The sequence below is a fragment of the Vanacampus margaritifer genome, chromosome 11, assembly GCF_051991255.1.
Source record: "Vanacampus margaritifer isolate UIUO_Vmar chromosome 11, RoL_Vmar_1.0, whole genome shotgun sequence".
NCBI lineage: Eukaryota > Metazoa > Chordata > Actinopteri > Syngnathiformes > Syngnathidae > Vanacampus > Vanacampus margaritifer.
The window spans coordinates 8056648-8074041 of record NC_135442.1 but is presented as its reverse complement, the minus strand read 5'-3'; the positions used below and the strand labels follow the sequence as shown (position 1 = coordinate 8074041).

The following is a 17394-nucleotide window of genomic DNA, read 5'->3' as shown; positions in this document are numbered from 1 at the left end:
AAAAAAAAAATATAATAATAATAATAAATAAATACAGTATCTCACAAACGTGAGTACACCCCTCACATTTCTGCTGATATTAAATTATATATTTTCACAGAAAAACACTCTGAAAAAATGACACTTTGACACAATGAAAAGTAGTCATTGTACATCTTATATCATCTTACATGGCAGTATAAATTTATTGTTCCCTCAAAATAATTCAAAATACAGCCATTAATAGCTAAAGATCCGACAACAAAAGTGAGTACACTCCTAAGTGAAATTGCACTCACTTTTGTGAGATACAGTATTAATGTTAATTTTATTTATTTATTTATTTATTTTTACAAATGTACATAAATCTGAAAACACCAACCCTTGTTATCTTTTAAGACTTACAACAGTATAAACTAAAAAAAATTAGTTTTTGCACACCAGCCTCGGCATCTTTACTCTCACTTTATGCATGCACAATGTATGCATTAAAAAGATTTATGACCATGCACATGTATTGGTTGCGTGGAAAGTTATTTTGTAGTTTCACCATTCTGTGAGACAAACAAAACTGCAAACTAACAACGGCAACATTTTATTAAACAATCTGTTTGAATCACTCGGTTCATTTAGCAGACTGAGATGTACCCGTTTGAGTGGTTACAATAAATGCCATTGTAGGATTGTTCTGACCAACACACCTGAATTTGTGAAGAAGAAAAAAAAAGTTTGTAAGACATGCAACTTATTCCGCTCAAACTTTCCGTAACCTCACCACCAACACGTTGGCTTCATTGATTGCTCCCCCATGTCCTGGCATGGCCCTGCCAGTAAACCTCGGATTTTGTGCCAGTTTTACCTCAGCCTGCAGGCTCTAGTCCTGCCAGTCACCTTGCCTTTTGATGACACTTTGAACCAGCAGCCACCTGGCAAGCAGGCACGCATTCACAGCCGAATGAGGTCACTGTCACCTATCTGGAGTGTTGTTGCATCACGATACATACAACTCCCAAGAACAACACATTATAAAAGTGCTTCCATATAAGCTCAGACCCTAAGCAGGAAAGGCAATCTTTTATTCTTTTTTGAAAGGGAAAAAAAAGCTCTTAGCCTTTTTCTATATTTGCTATAAGACGGCGCATCTCCATAGAATCTCTTATATTCCATTCCTCTGCATATTTGATCTAATTCATTACGAGAAAAGATGTGGTCGTGGTCTTTTCCACAATCATTCTCCCACTTTTCCTTTTAGCTTCAATTGAATAAGAAATAAATTTGTGTCCAAAGCAAAAAAAAATTGACATGATTTGATCCATGTGCCGCCTTCAACGTTAAGGTTTCAGTAGATGCGCAAATGCTTGCGGAACCAAATTTCCGTGCAAGCGCAAGGCTCGTTATGCTCGTTATAAGGGAGACTTGTACTCGGCAGAGTGACAATCGAACTGAACTTGCGCTCGCTCAGACCATGTCTAAATATTGGCACAGGTGCTCTAACGTGATTTTGGTGGATTTAATTGGGAACAGGCAGATTCTGAGCTCCCAAACCTTCTAAATAAATTTAACCCTGGAGAACCCATGGGGTCAAATTTGGCCCCTATAAATTCTGCTACTCAAATAACAAAGACCTTTTTTTTTTCTTTTTTTTTTTACAAATTTAACTTCAAAAGTCCAGAGTGCCACTTCTGACCCCTGCATGGGGCCATCTAGTGGATGAATATTGCACTTACATGAGCCAGAGTGGTGGTGACAAGATGGCTGGCAACATGCTGTTTTGTTGAGCTGGAAATCAATCCAAACAAAACCATCTTCTCAGCAAACCATCAGATGGTTAATTTGTGGGGTTTTTTTTGTTAATCTATTTCATATCATGTTGCAGAATGCCTAGGAGTATGTTTTATATATATTTTTTGATAAATTAGCAACTCTGAGCTAGTTCAAAAAAAGGGTTAAAATTGAAAAAAACATATATTTTCGTGTTCAGTGAACTTATAGCAGTCATTTAATGTATAATTCATAATTTTCCAAAGAAGAAAACCTAACCCTAACCCTATTTTTTATTTTATTATTGTTGTTATTATTATCATTATTGTAGTATTTTTTTAATCATCCCACTGGCTGGCACAGATATGGGGGGCGCAGGAATGATCGTGTGGCGCAGATGTGCTTCCTCCAAGTTGGGATTCTAGTGTGCAGCTAGCATGCTACATTGAAAGGGAATGAAAAGAGCCGCTTTGATGGGCCATGGTTGAAATCAGCTGTGACCAATCCCACAGCTGCGTAGTCCTCCCGCTCGCGGATCCGCTTTCCTGCACTCGTTTGCGATATTACCAATATCGGGTGTAACCCGTCTCCGCATGGATACGCTACACGTCACGCAGGATTTAGTCACCAAAATCGAGCACTGACATCAAAATTGACGTACTGTGTTTAAGTAAGGTCCAGTTACTCCTCCATCAACTTCCAAATGCTTAACGTAACGTATGTGTATCAAAACTTGACATTATCATCTTGCAATCCTTCCAGGCTGGATGATTGATGCGGACAGCCGACCCAAGTTCAGAGAGTTGGCAGCAGAGTTCACCAGGATGGCCCGTGATCCACAGCGATACCTCGTTATTCAAGTATGATTCGTTCAAGACTGTTGGAATACACCGATTCGGTCGTATTTTCAAAACATAACCTAAAAGTGGGCAAAAATAAACTTTGGAATGTTGTTTGGGATGCTTAATCAATATGTTCAGTTTGAGGGGCCGTTTCCATTTCTATGGGATGGAGAAAATGTGCTTGTTTTGGAGAGCAGAAATGCAAACTTTAACTAAATATAAAATTTAAACTTTAAATATAAACATGATAATTTAAACAAGGAATTAAAAGAAATTAGCTTTTTTTAAATGCTAAAAAAAAAAAAAAACAGCCAGATGTCAAGAAAAGTAGTTTCATATCGTGTAGTTTCATATTGTGTAGTTGCATATTGTGTGCTGCTCAAAAAACAAACCAGCATGGCATGTAAATGATAATAATTTAATGGTCTTTTCAGCTTTGTGTGAACGCAAACCGTTTTGACGGCAATGTTGTCTAGATGTTCAACTTTTCATAAACGTCAAGAAAGAAAATGTCCTGTTTTGACTTGATTGTTTCTCTCAAAGTATGTACAGAATAAGAGAGAAGTGAGAAGTGTGTAATCCAGATCTCCCCTTTAGTTCAGATTATCATTCCGAGCCAAAGGCTTCGTGATATTGATATTGCAGGATCTAATGTACTAAAAGACTCCATCATTACAAATGGAGACATGATATTCCACCCATGTTAACTCAATTTACAGAGGTTGAAGTAATCCCCGTGCACCCCACATGAATATGTATGAATATAATCAAAAGTAAACTTGATACTGAAGATGTCCAGTCGCCAACTCCTCCTTTAAATTATGCAACTCAAACATTTATATGGATTTCAAATATTTATTCTCTCAAGGTCAATATAATGTTAAGGAAAATCTGTTACCCTTAAATTACATTTACCCCTGTAACATAACTACTGTATATATAAAATATTACTGATGCCTTTTAACTAAGCCAACACACTAGATTACAGTCAAATTGCTGTCATTTTAAAAGGATGACATTAATATGTATTTATTTTCTTAGCCACTCCCTTTTGTCAACTTAACTGTCACACTTAATTGTGTTTAGTTCCCTGAGGGTCACTGAGAGGAAATTCTTTTCGGAGGTAATCATTGTTTGACATACTGCGGACTCTTTATCTGAGACACATTTGAACTCTCATGACATTTTTTGACAGATTGATCGTATCAATTGTTCTTAGGGGGACGACCGTATGAAGTTGCCGAGTCCAAACGATAGCAAGTTCTTCCAGAGTCTCCTGGATGAAGAGGAGCTGGAAGACCTGATGGATGCTGAGGAGTACGTGGTGCCCCACTCGCTCAATCTCCCGCCGCTGACGTACACGTCACAAACGCGCATGGATCCCAGCAAGGTATTGTCTTTATATCTATTCACCTTCAAAAAGATGGATTATAGTCTCAGAGGTTCATGCATGGGTGTGGAGATTTTGATCAAAATATATAAATCAGATTGAAAACAGTCTCCTCTTTTTTTTTTCATCTCTTAAGAAAATGAGAATTTGAGCCGGAGTGATTTCGACAATTTAAGCAACAAATTACAGCACAGCACGAGCATGGTAGTTTCATTTAACAGCTGCAGGCGGACCACACATTGTGATCCTTCCTTGAGACAGAAGGAAATAATGCTCCTTGCATTTTAACTGTTCAGTTAATATCGCACACTGACTGGCTCGTGTCATTTTAAAAGATACTGTAAGATGTTATCATGTTGTACAGAAGTCAGAAGTGTTGGGAAAAAAAAAATGATTTAAGTAGAACTGGGAAGCAATGAGGCAAAACAGCTGAAAATGAACCTCCAATGGAAATCAGGATCACTGGCTCCTGGATACTTCTAAGATTTTGTGTTTTGTTGTGCTATTTAATTAAGTGCTATTGTTTTCCATTAGTTGTCTCAAAAGCTGGTTTAGTTTTTCCTAATAAATCCTAATAAAACAATTAAAAATAAAATTGGATTTCCTTTTGGGGGCATCGTGCAATTTGCAAATTTATAACAAATTTACCTTAGTTGTCCCACCAGAATACTAAATGACTAAATAACATAATCTCCGGACTACAAAAGCACACCTGATTTAAACTTGTGACAGCTAGAATTAGCTATAAAAAATAAATGTGTACAACTGTGCATATATGTGACCCGCTCCGGCTAAAGGTGGCAAAGGTTAGTTTCAAGTAATTGACAAAAGATAAATTGGGTGGTCAAAATGTTGATTTTGAGATTTCTCCCAAAATACCCTCCATAAAGTCTCTATTTTCATTCCCAAGCATCCAAAAAATTAAAATTGTCGTCGGAATGTATGAAAAGAAGTGATTAGTAGACATGAATGTGCATCATGAGCTAACATGTTTTTAGCTGACTTTAGCTGAGCTCATCTGCCTCAAGATAACTATCCGAATTTCTCACCTCTAACGTCATTTCACAAATGATTTATATAAATGCACATAGCAGCCAATAAAAGTCGAAAATACATCATAATGTGACCCTCCAGCACGAAATCGAACAGAAGACGCATGTATGGCCGTGTTGCCTAACAACGACAGGAGGTTAACTCTTTAACAATAACGGTAGGTTAACTTTTACCTTCTAGTAGAAGAAAAATGAAAATTGAGATATTCACATATTCTAATTATCTTAATTCACTTAATTCCCTGATTTTTTTTTTTTTTACTTTTTTTTTTTTTTATATATATAATTAGTTTTTTCTGATTTATAATACATGGAAGTACCTCAAAAATTGCAATTGCAGTTTCAGCAATTTTAATGTTACAAGGTTGAAATTCCTATTTTAGAGAAAAACGCATCCGAACCTAAAACCACTAAATTTTGATGATTCGTCCATCATGCTGCCATAAAAGTGAATTGGAAGATATTCACATTTGTGTGCTTACGATATGTCTTCTGTCGCTTTCAATTTTTGTATATTGTAATCTAAAAGTACAGATTTAACCTCTTGCTAGTCAGACGAGTTTCGCAGATCAATACAGAAATGACACACATCTAAAATCCTCTGCTTTTCTCCTTTTCTCTCTTCTCTCCCAAACCAGTTTTGCTACCAGGATCCTAATTTCAACAGGCAGAACGTGATGGCCACCCTCCCAAGGGTAGCCTCGGTTCCGCCTTTGAGCGGCACCTGCCTCGTTACCCAGGACCTGGCTTCGGGAGGGCAGGCTGCTGGTGGGTTTGTCCGTGCCAAACAGGAAGATCCGCGATGTAATGGCACTTTAAGGAAGCAGGCCTCCCCGAGATCAAGCGTCCTTGCGGCTGGATCAGCACTTTCTACCGGGCAAGGTAAAACGGACTTAGACGGTACTTAGAACTTGAAGAGACTGCTGAGATTGGTGATATTTTATGACTAGATTTGTGTCTGCATAATTCAAATCTCCATTTTTACTGTGCAGCTCCATCATTTAGATTAAGATGGTATAAATTGGCCATTATGTTTTTGTTGCTCCCCCCCCTCCCCCAATAGGTGGGCGGGAGGATTGCAGTGGACAGCGTTACAGTGCAGACCCAACTAGTCTCCTTGCAGAACGAGCAGCCAAGGGGGAGAAAGAACAGGATCCTTACACGACTACCATGAGAGAGAAGAAGAGTTCAGGTTACTTTGACAGTAATAAGTAAACATACTAAGTGGAACTGAATAAATTGAGTGTAGAATCATCAGAAACTTTATTACTCCGGTGCCAGAGGACGGCAGGTTAAGGGGTGGGGGGGAAAAAACACATTTAAAAACTAAAACGGGAAACAATTTAAATTTTTCGACAGCTCGGCACACTTCATCTACATTTTTTCCTCGAGGGAGAGTGAAAACAGTCTGGACAGCAGAGAACTACTAGATAATTTATGTAATGTTACTTTTATTACAGACCTCTGCTTTTTTACAGTCTCATGTCATCTACTTACTCAAATGTGAACTACAACTGCAGTGTGTGATATTGAAAGGGTTGTTGTTTTGATTACTGTAAGTAACTACACAATAAGAACAAAATGTCACTAGGAACCGATTACAGTGGGGAACATAACTTTTGTTGCGTAAGGTCTGACAGCTGTTTTTAAATATTTCTGGGTTGCAGAGTCCAAAACACATCTCAGTTTTCTATATCGCGTCAAGTTTTTTTTTAACTATGGGATCCATGTTTTCTTAGAAAATAGTAAATAAATGTATATGTTTTAAATAAAACACTAACATGGAATAGTTAACGATCTTTGGAGAAGAAGAAAAAAGAACACAACAGAGTTATGTCTAGTTTTCTACATAGCTGTAGATAAGTCCGACTGTATAATCAGCTCTTCTTACTACAGTCTTACTACAGCTAATTTTGCTTATCTGGAGGGTAAGCTGTAGAGAGAGAAAAACAGCAACTTGTACTTGTCAACAACTTGTCATTTAAGTTGGAACAACTTTAAAATATAACTTATTGACATTTATGGCAACAATGTTAGCTACCACAGCAAAGCAAGCATGAAGTTTGCTCCAAAACTATTTGCTGAGTTGTTTTTACTTACATCTTTAAGTTGTACATGGTACAAATAGTTCTGTAAACTCTTATTTCTTTGTGGTAAAAAGTGGGACAGACAGCTTTCATGACAGCAAAACTGAAAATATTTAGTTGAATTGCCCAAAATTTATATTTTGCACTTCGTTAAACACACTGAATAGCAAAACTGAGAAAAACAGATTTTGATGTTTTTTTCAGGATCACGGAAGCTGTCCAAATAGCTTTGCTACCGAGGCATAGGCGGTCGAGGAAAGCTCGGTGCTGCTTCATTGGCTACTAGTGTGGCGAAACACGTTTCTCCTTGAGTCAGTAATAATTCCCTCCATGGCGGTGAATAAGCTCCACAATTTACAAGTATTGTTCTCACAAAGAGATGTTGAGGAATGATGTCGATGCCATGCTAATTGCTAAGCTAACCTAAGACAGACACAGCTAGCATGTTTAACATCTAAATGAAGTGCTTAGGATGATTGACTTCGCTTTTCACAAATGTCTGGCTGAAACCATGTTAAAGCGGAGAACATCTAACTGAGCTACAAGATATCAGACAAATTGATAAGCGTCTACAGAAAATATACTCGTTAAACAGAACCGGAACTGAAAATGACACTAAACATTATGCCAAGGCTATGTTTAGCTATAAGATTAAAATATACTAATATAGAAGTAGCATAAAACATCTATATCAGCAATATTATGCTTGTTTTTTACACGATTCCTGAGTTTTGATTTTGACTTTTGAGGTCTGCACAATAAATGTTCTCAAATGTAAATTCTCTTCCTCTGTCCAGAATACACCAACCCCGTTGAGGAGAACCCTTTCATTACACGTCGCAGAAACGGAGAAGCCCATGCAGTGGTCGATGGAGGAGCCTGCCACACACTGCACATGGCCGGAGCCGCTTCCGCTGCCACCGCCGCCGCCGCCGCCGCCACCTTCAGCAGCCACAGGAGCGACGAGTATGTCAACGAGCCACTTTACCTGAATACCTTCCTTAACACCGGGGACAAGAACGGATTAGCTTCCGCCGTCTCCTTCTCCGTCCCGGGGACCTCTGCTGCCCAAACAGTCTCGCAGACAGTCAACAAATCAACATCAAGCCACTCAGTCCCATCCTCTGGATACGTGCTGGCCCCAGGTCACCTCCCCCACCCGCACGCGGCGTATCCGTCACACACCCTGCATCCCGGGCATTCGGGACACGCGCTGCACTCAGGCATTACCGGTGGCACCATCATGGTCGATAAGAAAGGCAAGAAGGCTGCTTTTGACAATCCTGAATACTGGCAGCACAGCCTCCCTCCCAAAAGCTCCTTGCACAACCCGGAGTACCTGCAGGACTGCAGCACGCGCTTCTTCTACAGGCAGAATGGACGCATCCGCCCCGCTGTCGCCGAAAACCAGGAATACTTGTCGGAGGCGGCCATGAAAGCCGGCAATGTGTTACCGCCTCCTCCCTACAGACAGAGGAACACTGTGGTATAGTCGCCCATCTGTAGCACGGGAAATGAGCCTTGAGCTACCCTCACTTTACAAACAATTTCAAAGTTTTCAACCCGGTGTGAAAGCCTTTGTGATTTCATCCTGGCTCAAAGACTCAGCATGTACTGACAGTGCTACATTAGCAGTATCACAAAAAATTTCATACAATTCCTATGTTCTGTTTTTTTTTCAAAAGCCAGCCCTTGTAGGTCCAGAGACACAAAAGTAACCAGTAATTAAGAGTTATAGATTCATTACGAATGGGGAAATGATCCAAAAATAATGGAGAGCCCAAAGAGAGGATTATTGCCATGACTGATTCATTATACTTTTACTTTCATAATCATAAAATAATAATCCCCGTCGCCTATTTTCAATACTTCCTACGGAGTTGAACTTGTGGCAGCAAGTGCACATTGGCATTGCTTGTGTTTATCCTGTGAAAATGATGCAAGCCCGCAGAGTTGTTGTGACTTGCCAGCAAAAAAGCCAGTCATGCTAAAGCCCAGATGTTGCAAACCCACACACTTCTTTTACATGTTCTTGCGCCAGTAATGGAATTCAATTATTTATCAAGTGCAGTATTGTTCTTTACACGCGCCGCCAGCCTTGACACGCCAATATAATCTCCAAATTTGAATTCATAACTAAATGCATTAGCGTTTCAAGATAAACCCGTTGCCACCTAAAATGGATTCTCCCAGAGAAGCGCCATTAACCTTCAGATGGAATACACAGTGTTCGTATGCGATGACTGTGCGCAGAAAGGATCAACGCTAAATAAATGTCAGTGCAATTTTATGGAAAGTTAGTTTAACGGATTACTGGCATGACTCAAATGTAAATGCTTAGAAGGTAACCTTATCTACTGGCTTGTTTTGCTTCTTGCCATTCAGCCATGAAAAGACTGATGATAGAAAAGAAAAGAAATTCTATAGTGAATTAAATGACAAAACGATGACCAGAATTAGGGATTTTACCGGGACAGTCCCGTTTGAGCCTAAATCATGAGGGATTTCTAAATTCTTAGAAGGTAACCTTATCTACAGGCTTGTTTTCCTTTTCTGCCATTCAGCCATGAAAAGACTGATGATAGAAAAGAAAATAAGTTCTATAGTGGATTAAATGACAAAACGGTGACCAGAATTTGGGATTTATGGGACAGTCCCGATTGAGCCTAAGTCATGAGGGATTTCTAAATTCTTAGAAGGTAACCTTATCTACGGGCTTGTTTTGCTTCTTGCCATTCAGCCATGAAAAGACTGATGATAGAAAAGAAATTCTATAGTGAATTAAATGACAAAACGATGACCAGAATTTGGGATTTATTCGGGACAGTCCCGTTTGAGCCTAAGTCATGAGGGATTTCTAAATTCTTAGAAGGTAACCTTATCTACAGTCTTGTTTTCCATCTTGCCATTCAGCCATGAAAAGACTGTTGATCGAAAAGAAAATAAGTTCTATAGTGAATTAAATGACAAAATAGAGGATGACAAGAATTTGGGATTTAAACGAGACAGTCCCGTTTGAGCCTAAATCATGAAGGATTTCTAAATTCTTAGAAGGTAACCTAATCTACGGGCTTGTTTTGCTTCTTGCCATTCAGCCATGAAAAGACTGATGATACAAAAAAAAAAAGAATTTTTACAATGAATTAAATGATAAAATATAGGATGACCAAAAAACGGGACAGTCCCGATGAGCATTGTGTCCTGAGTCCCAAGGGATTTCTAAATTCTTAGAAAATAACCTTATCGACGAGCTTATTTTGCCATTCAGCCATGAAAAGACTGATAGAAAAGAAAATAACTTCTATAGTGAATTAAATGACAAAATATAGGATTACCAGAAATCTCTAATTAATCGATCGTTTTTTTTAGCCCTAGTCCCTTTATTTTGCACTTCCAAAGAAAGGCCAAGTCCATATTTTGTAAGGTGCCCCAATCATTATGTCCATATAGTGTTCTGAAGTTTTCATGTAAATTTGTGACATTGTGAGTTATACAAGTCCATTTTTGCTATACGGTGTTATTGGCACTCGTGTGTGTGCATAAGTATATAAGTGACCGTAGTTGAGAGTCAGCATAAGGCTCCATAATGGATCTGAATGGAAAGAAAAGCCTATCTTATGGAAGAGAAAACCAGTGGGGGGGCTCTCGTGCAGCCAGAGTGGCTTTTAGCTTTTTTGAATGCTACTTCATCCTTGTTGTTCCGAGGGGGGGGGGGGGGGGGGGGATTGTGTTCCCCAACATCTCACCCACTCAGAAAACTTCCACGACAGGCAATGGCTTGTAATCTCAAACTCTTAACGTATTAGCATTCTACAAACGTTACCTCACCAATGCATCAATGTTGCGAAATCTCAGCAGTAAGATGGTGCAACAACTCCGATTGTTGACCACAAGTGTCATTCTTCGCCCTTTTACTTTTCAACACTATGTGAAGCAAATAGTAAAAGCAGACACACTCTGGACAATTTGGAAGCCGATCCAATTTTTTGGGGGGGATATCAAATAATAAAGTTAGCAACAATTTTCACTATGGTCCACTATAGGCCAGAAAGGTTTGGGCGGTTTTGAGGGCACAGTCAGTTTTATGATGAAGACCGTTGTTTAATGTGTTTAGTCATATCAGTTTTACAGTTCAACCCCCTTTCAGATGTGCTCATCCACTAATTCAGATTTATGCTTATTTTTATGATATGCACCAACAATGTACTTTCATTGTAAGGAAGGAGAATATGTCCAGAAGAGGGGAGTGGAATGTTTTTGTTTCCAGTTCATAGCATATCGCAGGCAATAAAAAATGATCATCATAAATGGTTCCGTTTTATATTTTGTATTAAACTAGTAAACTGTAGAAGAAACCGTTTTTTTTTTTCATCATTCATATTTAACTAGCTTTCAGAAGTCTCGAGGCTTGAAGCCTCTATTCCCGTTAAAAAAATATATAGTGGATGACTTCAGGAATTGTGCAAACAAAGTTTTTATTGTTCTTATCGTTTACAGTTTATTTACTTACCTCTTCTGGGTCCCAATTCAGCATCTTGGTTATTTTTCCGTATGTCTCACATGACATGATGGATTATTTTTTTTATGTTCTTATTTAACCCTGGAAAACCCACGGGTCAAATTTGGTCCCTATAAATTCTGCTACTTTTTTTTTTGCAGTGATTTTGTCCCTGTGTTCTTGTTTCCATTGGCCAAAGTGTGTTTGTACATTCAAAATCCAGTTCTAAAATGCAACAAATAAAACAAAAAAATTATATTGTTCAATGTAGCTGTGTATTTTATTGATTATTTTCTTAAATTCTAAATAGTTTACTGACAGTTTTTGTTATTCAGAATTTTTCGAAATGATACCCCTAAATCCCAAAAGGGTCAAATTTTGCCGTAATCCTAAATTAGGGAATAAAGGGTTAAAATTGAAAAAACATATTTTTTGGTGTTCAGTGAATTTATAGCAATTATTTAATGTATAATTCATAATTTTCCAAAGAAGAAAAGGGTTCTTGGGTTCTCCAGGGTTAAAAACTGATTAGATGTCGAATTGATTATATGTTAATCATCTGTATGTGTTATCTTCAAGAAAAGTACAATTCACCACTAACCCTTGAAATGGAACAAATTATCTCCGATTCTAACTCACCTAGCCTGCGAGTGACGACTTGAGATGGTTTTTAATCCTGTCTAATTTTTATTTCTACGCTTTGATTTTTCATATCACAAGGACAGTCTGTCTTTTTTGTTCCTACACAAAAGACTTGGAAATGGTCTAAATGGAAAGAACTGGAAATGCACATGCTTCTGTGAGAAGGTCGCACGAAATCACTCAGCTACGAAGAGTTGCTGGCAGTGCACCAAGTAGACTTCAAAAGAACCACTGACGTTTTTTTCTACAACACTGTGTGTGTGTGCGTGTGTGTGTGTGTGTGCGTGTAATATATTGTATCCAAAGCGTGTGTGCCTGTCACACATGATTTCTAAAGTGTGCATTAATACAATGCTGTCGCAAAAGGGGACGTTTGACCAAGCACAGTTTTACAATGTAATTACCTGTATTGTAAAAGTCATCAATATTTTTGTTATAACCTCATCACACATTTCGATCATGTGTCGATCATCACGTATTGTTGAATTAAAAATACATTAGTAGTATTTTCGTAGGTGGCAGCTCTAAATATGGCAACGATGGTTTTTTTTTCAAGCTGAAGATTTTCTAGATTTCTCTTTTTGCATTGTTGCGTGACTATTTTTTTGCAGGGCCTCTTTTCTGTAAATAGCTATACAGTATACATATACAGTATATATATATATATATATATTACGTACGCGTAATTTGACAATTTTTTTAAAAATGCTTGCAGGATCTGTTGTTGGCCCATCATCCCCCTGTGATTGTGGGATTGTACTTTCAGCACAACTTGGCGAACTGTGACCTTCGCTCTCGCTCACTTTGTTGCAGTTTTTATATTAGTATTATTATTATTATTATTATTATTGTGTGCGTGTGGTATACTCACATATCCCCCATAGCTCACTCAATAATATTCATCTCTGATGTTTTGTACTGTTTTAAGATGCCCTTGCAATACTAAAAGATATTCAATATACAGTATCACGTTTATCAACGGTTAGACTTAATGCTCTGGTATTTGAGGTTTGATTTCATTGGGTAGTTTAATTTGATCTTAAGTTGTTTATTTTCAGGGGTTGCGGATTTCTGTAAATAAGCCTCCTAAAATAAAAAAAAAGAGACACATCATATTGATGGAATTTGGTCTTTTAAATACTCTTTCAAAAACTCATGTTTGGGCTTTACCAATATTGCAGTAATGTTTTGTATTCAAAAATAACTTCAGGATTTTTACTAACATCTTCATCTGACCTTGCTTGGCATTTTGTGCATTAGTCACAAGTGAGAAGAAGCTGAATGAATGGTGCGCTACAAATTGGGGCACCGAGGTTTACTGAGCTTATCATTGGTTTGAGAGTCGCATAATTAGTTATAAATTTACAGGCCCGGCTATCAGGAGGCTTATCATTTCAAGACCATTTCATGGATGCACAATTTTCCAATCAGACTGAAGCACAACTTGTGTTGTAAATAGAGGCTGTGTGTGAAGAAACAATACACTGTAAACTAATGACTACTGAGATTATGTTGAAATGTTATATAGGGTGGGAGTGATATCCACTTTAGTTCAATTAAATGTATCTGCCTGTTATGGCAGGCTTTACTACTGTTGATGCTACTTTTACTGTATTTGTAAATGTATGAATATTTGCACAGGTTATTTTGTCAGCAAACCCCAGCCTGATGTAAGATATATAACATCTCCATTTACTGCTCATGAAATTCTTCATTTCCAAATTTCACTTGCAAACAACGCTATCATGAGAACTTTTTTTCATGTAAAAACAAACAAACAAACAAACAAAAGACTGGGAACTACTTTATAGGGCAGAAACAGTTTCTTTCCACTGCTTCATTGGTACATTTCTGTAAAAATGACATTTTAAAGATGTATCCCTCTGTTTTGTTACATGAATCTGTCAAAACTATATTTTTAATTCAATATAAATAAAGATCTGTCAATATTTAAAGATGGACTGTGCTTATATCATTTATTGGGAAGAAAACTGACTGACCCTCAGGGTTGTATAACGAGGCCACAAGAATTTGCTGTAAAATTGGACTTGGATTGCCTAATTGTAGTGATGGACAAATGAAGCTTCATGAAGCACTTGTGATATTTTTTTGACTCCTCTAGATGGCACTCTTGGATCCAAGATGCAGTGCAAATGTAATCAATTATCATTGCGCTAGCCTTCATCTCTAAACCAAGAGCACCATCTAGAGGAGTAAAAAATATCGCAAGTGCTTCATGAAGCTTCATTTTCCCATCACTACCTAATTGGTCACCAAGAAAATCTTAAAACTGCCTGACCTCATTGTAAACTGCACGTATATATGACTGTTCTGGTGGTCCGAGTACAAAAACAGGCATTCCTATAATGAATCAAGTATTATTGCCTTGAAATATTCATACAAACATCCATCAAGTTTTGGCTCCTGTAAAACCCAGACTGCATGTCTTTCTGATCCACCACGAGTGTGTTCAGGGTTCTCAAGTCCAAGCTGTGAGAAATACAGCACTTGATTTTTTTATGACCAGCACAAATCCTTTGCGGCGTAAATCTGTGCCGAGGCATGTTAGACCGTGCGTTGGTAATTTGGCAGATGTGCGCAAGCCGGAGCTTCAAAAAGGGCAATTTGAGTCATTTTGTGAACAATCAAAGTGACTCCTCGAATTCTCTTGAAATGTCTTATTACTTATGTTTGAACATGTTGGTAGGTACTGTGCTTATATAAAAGAGAGGAAAATCACAGACAGTAGTTTAAATGTTTATCTTGTCTATGCTCCATTCATGGTTTAAATTACAAATAATATACATAGAGAGAGACTGTGTTATCGACATTTGTATAGCTTTCCGTTTACTGGTTGGCTACCACCCTCTAATTCGTGTTTTTGGCTTCTTTAGCAAGCAAGCTAATGGATATTGAATTTTCGTAGAAGCCGAGAGGGGGAAAAAAACAAAACAACAAAAATACACGGATGAAAATGGTGAATTTGTTTGCAAATAGCCTTCACGTCTTCGTTCCGAACACTAGTCAAATAAAGTTTTAAAACTGCTCAAGCTAACATTGACAAGCTAGCGTCCCCCAACAGACATGTCAATTAGTTACCGTTACAATCAGCACGTCCTTATTAGTTTCGTATTAGAATTAATTTTAACAATTCCTTTGACACATCTCGCATGGACGTCACTATGATCGAGGGAAAGGACACAGCGATCCATACGTGATCGGAAAAATTGGCATCTGCATGAAAATCAGCGCAGGCCATCATTTCCGCATGCGCCATCTACAAAAATAGAATCTATAGTTTCTTCTAGGGCTGGGCAATAAATCGAATGAATTCGATACATCGTCATTTTAAAAATCTAATCGTTAAAAATTTGCTAAATCGTGACATTGAATTTTGTCTTCTGGATTATTAACTCATTCACTGCCATTGACGGCTATAGACGTCAAAAATTCATTTGAACTATTTTTATTAGTTAAACTTTTTTTTTTTACTTTTGTTAACAAAATGTGTGATTAATCGTGAGTTAACTATAGAAGTCATGCGATTAATTACAATTAAAAATTTAAAGATGATCAAAAATTCGGGGCGTCAGGCAATACAATTTTTTTTAGCGTAATTAATCGCATTACTTCACTAGTTAACTCACAATTAATCACAAATATTGTATCTGTTCTAAATGTACAATAAAAAATATAGGTCTTCATACTCTAAACTAATAGAAATAGTTCAAATGAATTTTTGACGTCTATAGCCGTCAATGGCAGTGAATGAGTTAAGAGCTGTTGATCTTATGTTCTGTTACATTCAAATGTTTTTGTGAGTTGTAATTTTGCACAAGTGTGAGAATGCTGGATGGGTGCTTTACAAGACATGTTTAAAATAGCTACCAACTACTTAATATTATTAAATGTGGCATTTAAGAACAAACTATGAATGTTCAATTTATTAACTAATTTAGAATCAGTATACATAATTGTTGTTGTCTGAACATTTTGCACTGGAATTATTTTTGACTAAATGAAAATTTTAAAAAAATGTTTGTTGGGTTTATTAGATTGAAATTGTCCTTGAATGACTGCAAAAATCGAGATTTTATTTTTTGGGGCCATATCGCCCTGCCCTAGTTTGAATAATAAGGTACAGAACTTTCATAATGGAAGAGCGAAACTCAGAAATCCAAGATATTACCAACTTTATATTAAAAGTTTCTTTCAAGCAGACCACAATAGCTCATTCTGTCTCTGTCCTTTCTCGGGGGTGGAGTTCAGCTTGCTGTTTTGAGTTCCACCACCATAACTCAAATGTCAGTTCATTTTTGTGCACTTCAACTAGCCGCATGGTTGGTGTAGCCTGCAGTCACAGGATGACATATATTCATCCTGTCCAGATGAAAACCTGGATACTGACATGCTCATTCATTCGCTCGTCTACTGCTGGGCAGAGTCTGCCTTTTGCTTATACCCGGCGTGGAAATATGACATCTGTATTCACAAACAAATGCCCATTTTATCACACTTCAAATTCAAAACACACATCGTTGTAGCGTTTGTAGCTTACAGTGGTCTAGTATGCCAATTTATAATATTTAATAATCATTATTATTTATTTATATATATATATATTTATTTATTTTTATTTTTTTTTGGGGGGGGGGAAATATATATAATTTAACTGTGGTTAACAGCTCACAATATATATATATATATATATATTTTTTTTTTTTTTTTTTGTTAAACTGAACGGCATTAGAGCAATATATTGTTTTTACGGTCTTATCCCCGCTCAAGCGCGATGACATTATCAGCCGCATGACAGGTCGTAACGGAATTATCACAGCAAATCCAATAACAGGAGCTTTTTGCCCCCGTCAAACGGCTCCCGTAAAGAAGGTAATAGAGTGTGATCAAAAACAAGCCCTTCCTGCCATTTCTCCAACTTTTACACATCAACCCCTCTTGACACGGCGGCTAGATTTTTATCGGATGTGAAGAATGATCGGCATTGTTGAATGCAAATGATCTCAAGTGTCTTTGGGGCGAATCGATTGACTGACGCGTCTACGGCAAAAGCCGGGCTCACTTTGACAGGGCATCAATCTTTGCCGCAAACAACTCTACAGTGCGGCAAACTCATTTTCATTTC

General features: G+C 37.6%; 1 protein-coding gene across 3 annotated transcripts in view; it reads left to right on the top strand.

Annotated features, from left to right (window-relative positions):
* Window positions 1-9867, top strand: part of erbb4b (erb-b2 receptor tyrosine kinase 4b) — a 210448-nt gene extending 200581 nt beyond the window's left edge. For all 3 annotated transcript variants that reach the window (XM_077580604.1, XM_077580603.1, XM_077580606.1), the window contains 5 exons: window positions 2503-2600; window positions 3802-3972; window positions 5663-5906; window positions 6088-6216; window positions 7909-9867. In XM_077580604.1, the coding sequence (XP_077436730.1) occupies window positions 2503-2600; window positions 3802-3972; window positions 5663-5906; window positions 6088-6216; window positions 7909-8603 (1337 nt within the window). In that variant the 3' untranslated portion in view covers window positions 8604-9867. The remainder of the gene's footprint in view (window positions 1-2502; window positions 2601-3801; window positions 3973-5662; window positions 5907-6087; window positions 6217-7908) is intronic.
* The last annotated feature ends 7527 nt before the right edge of the window (window positions 9868-17394 follow it).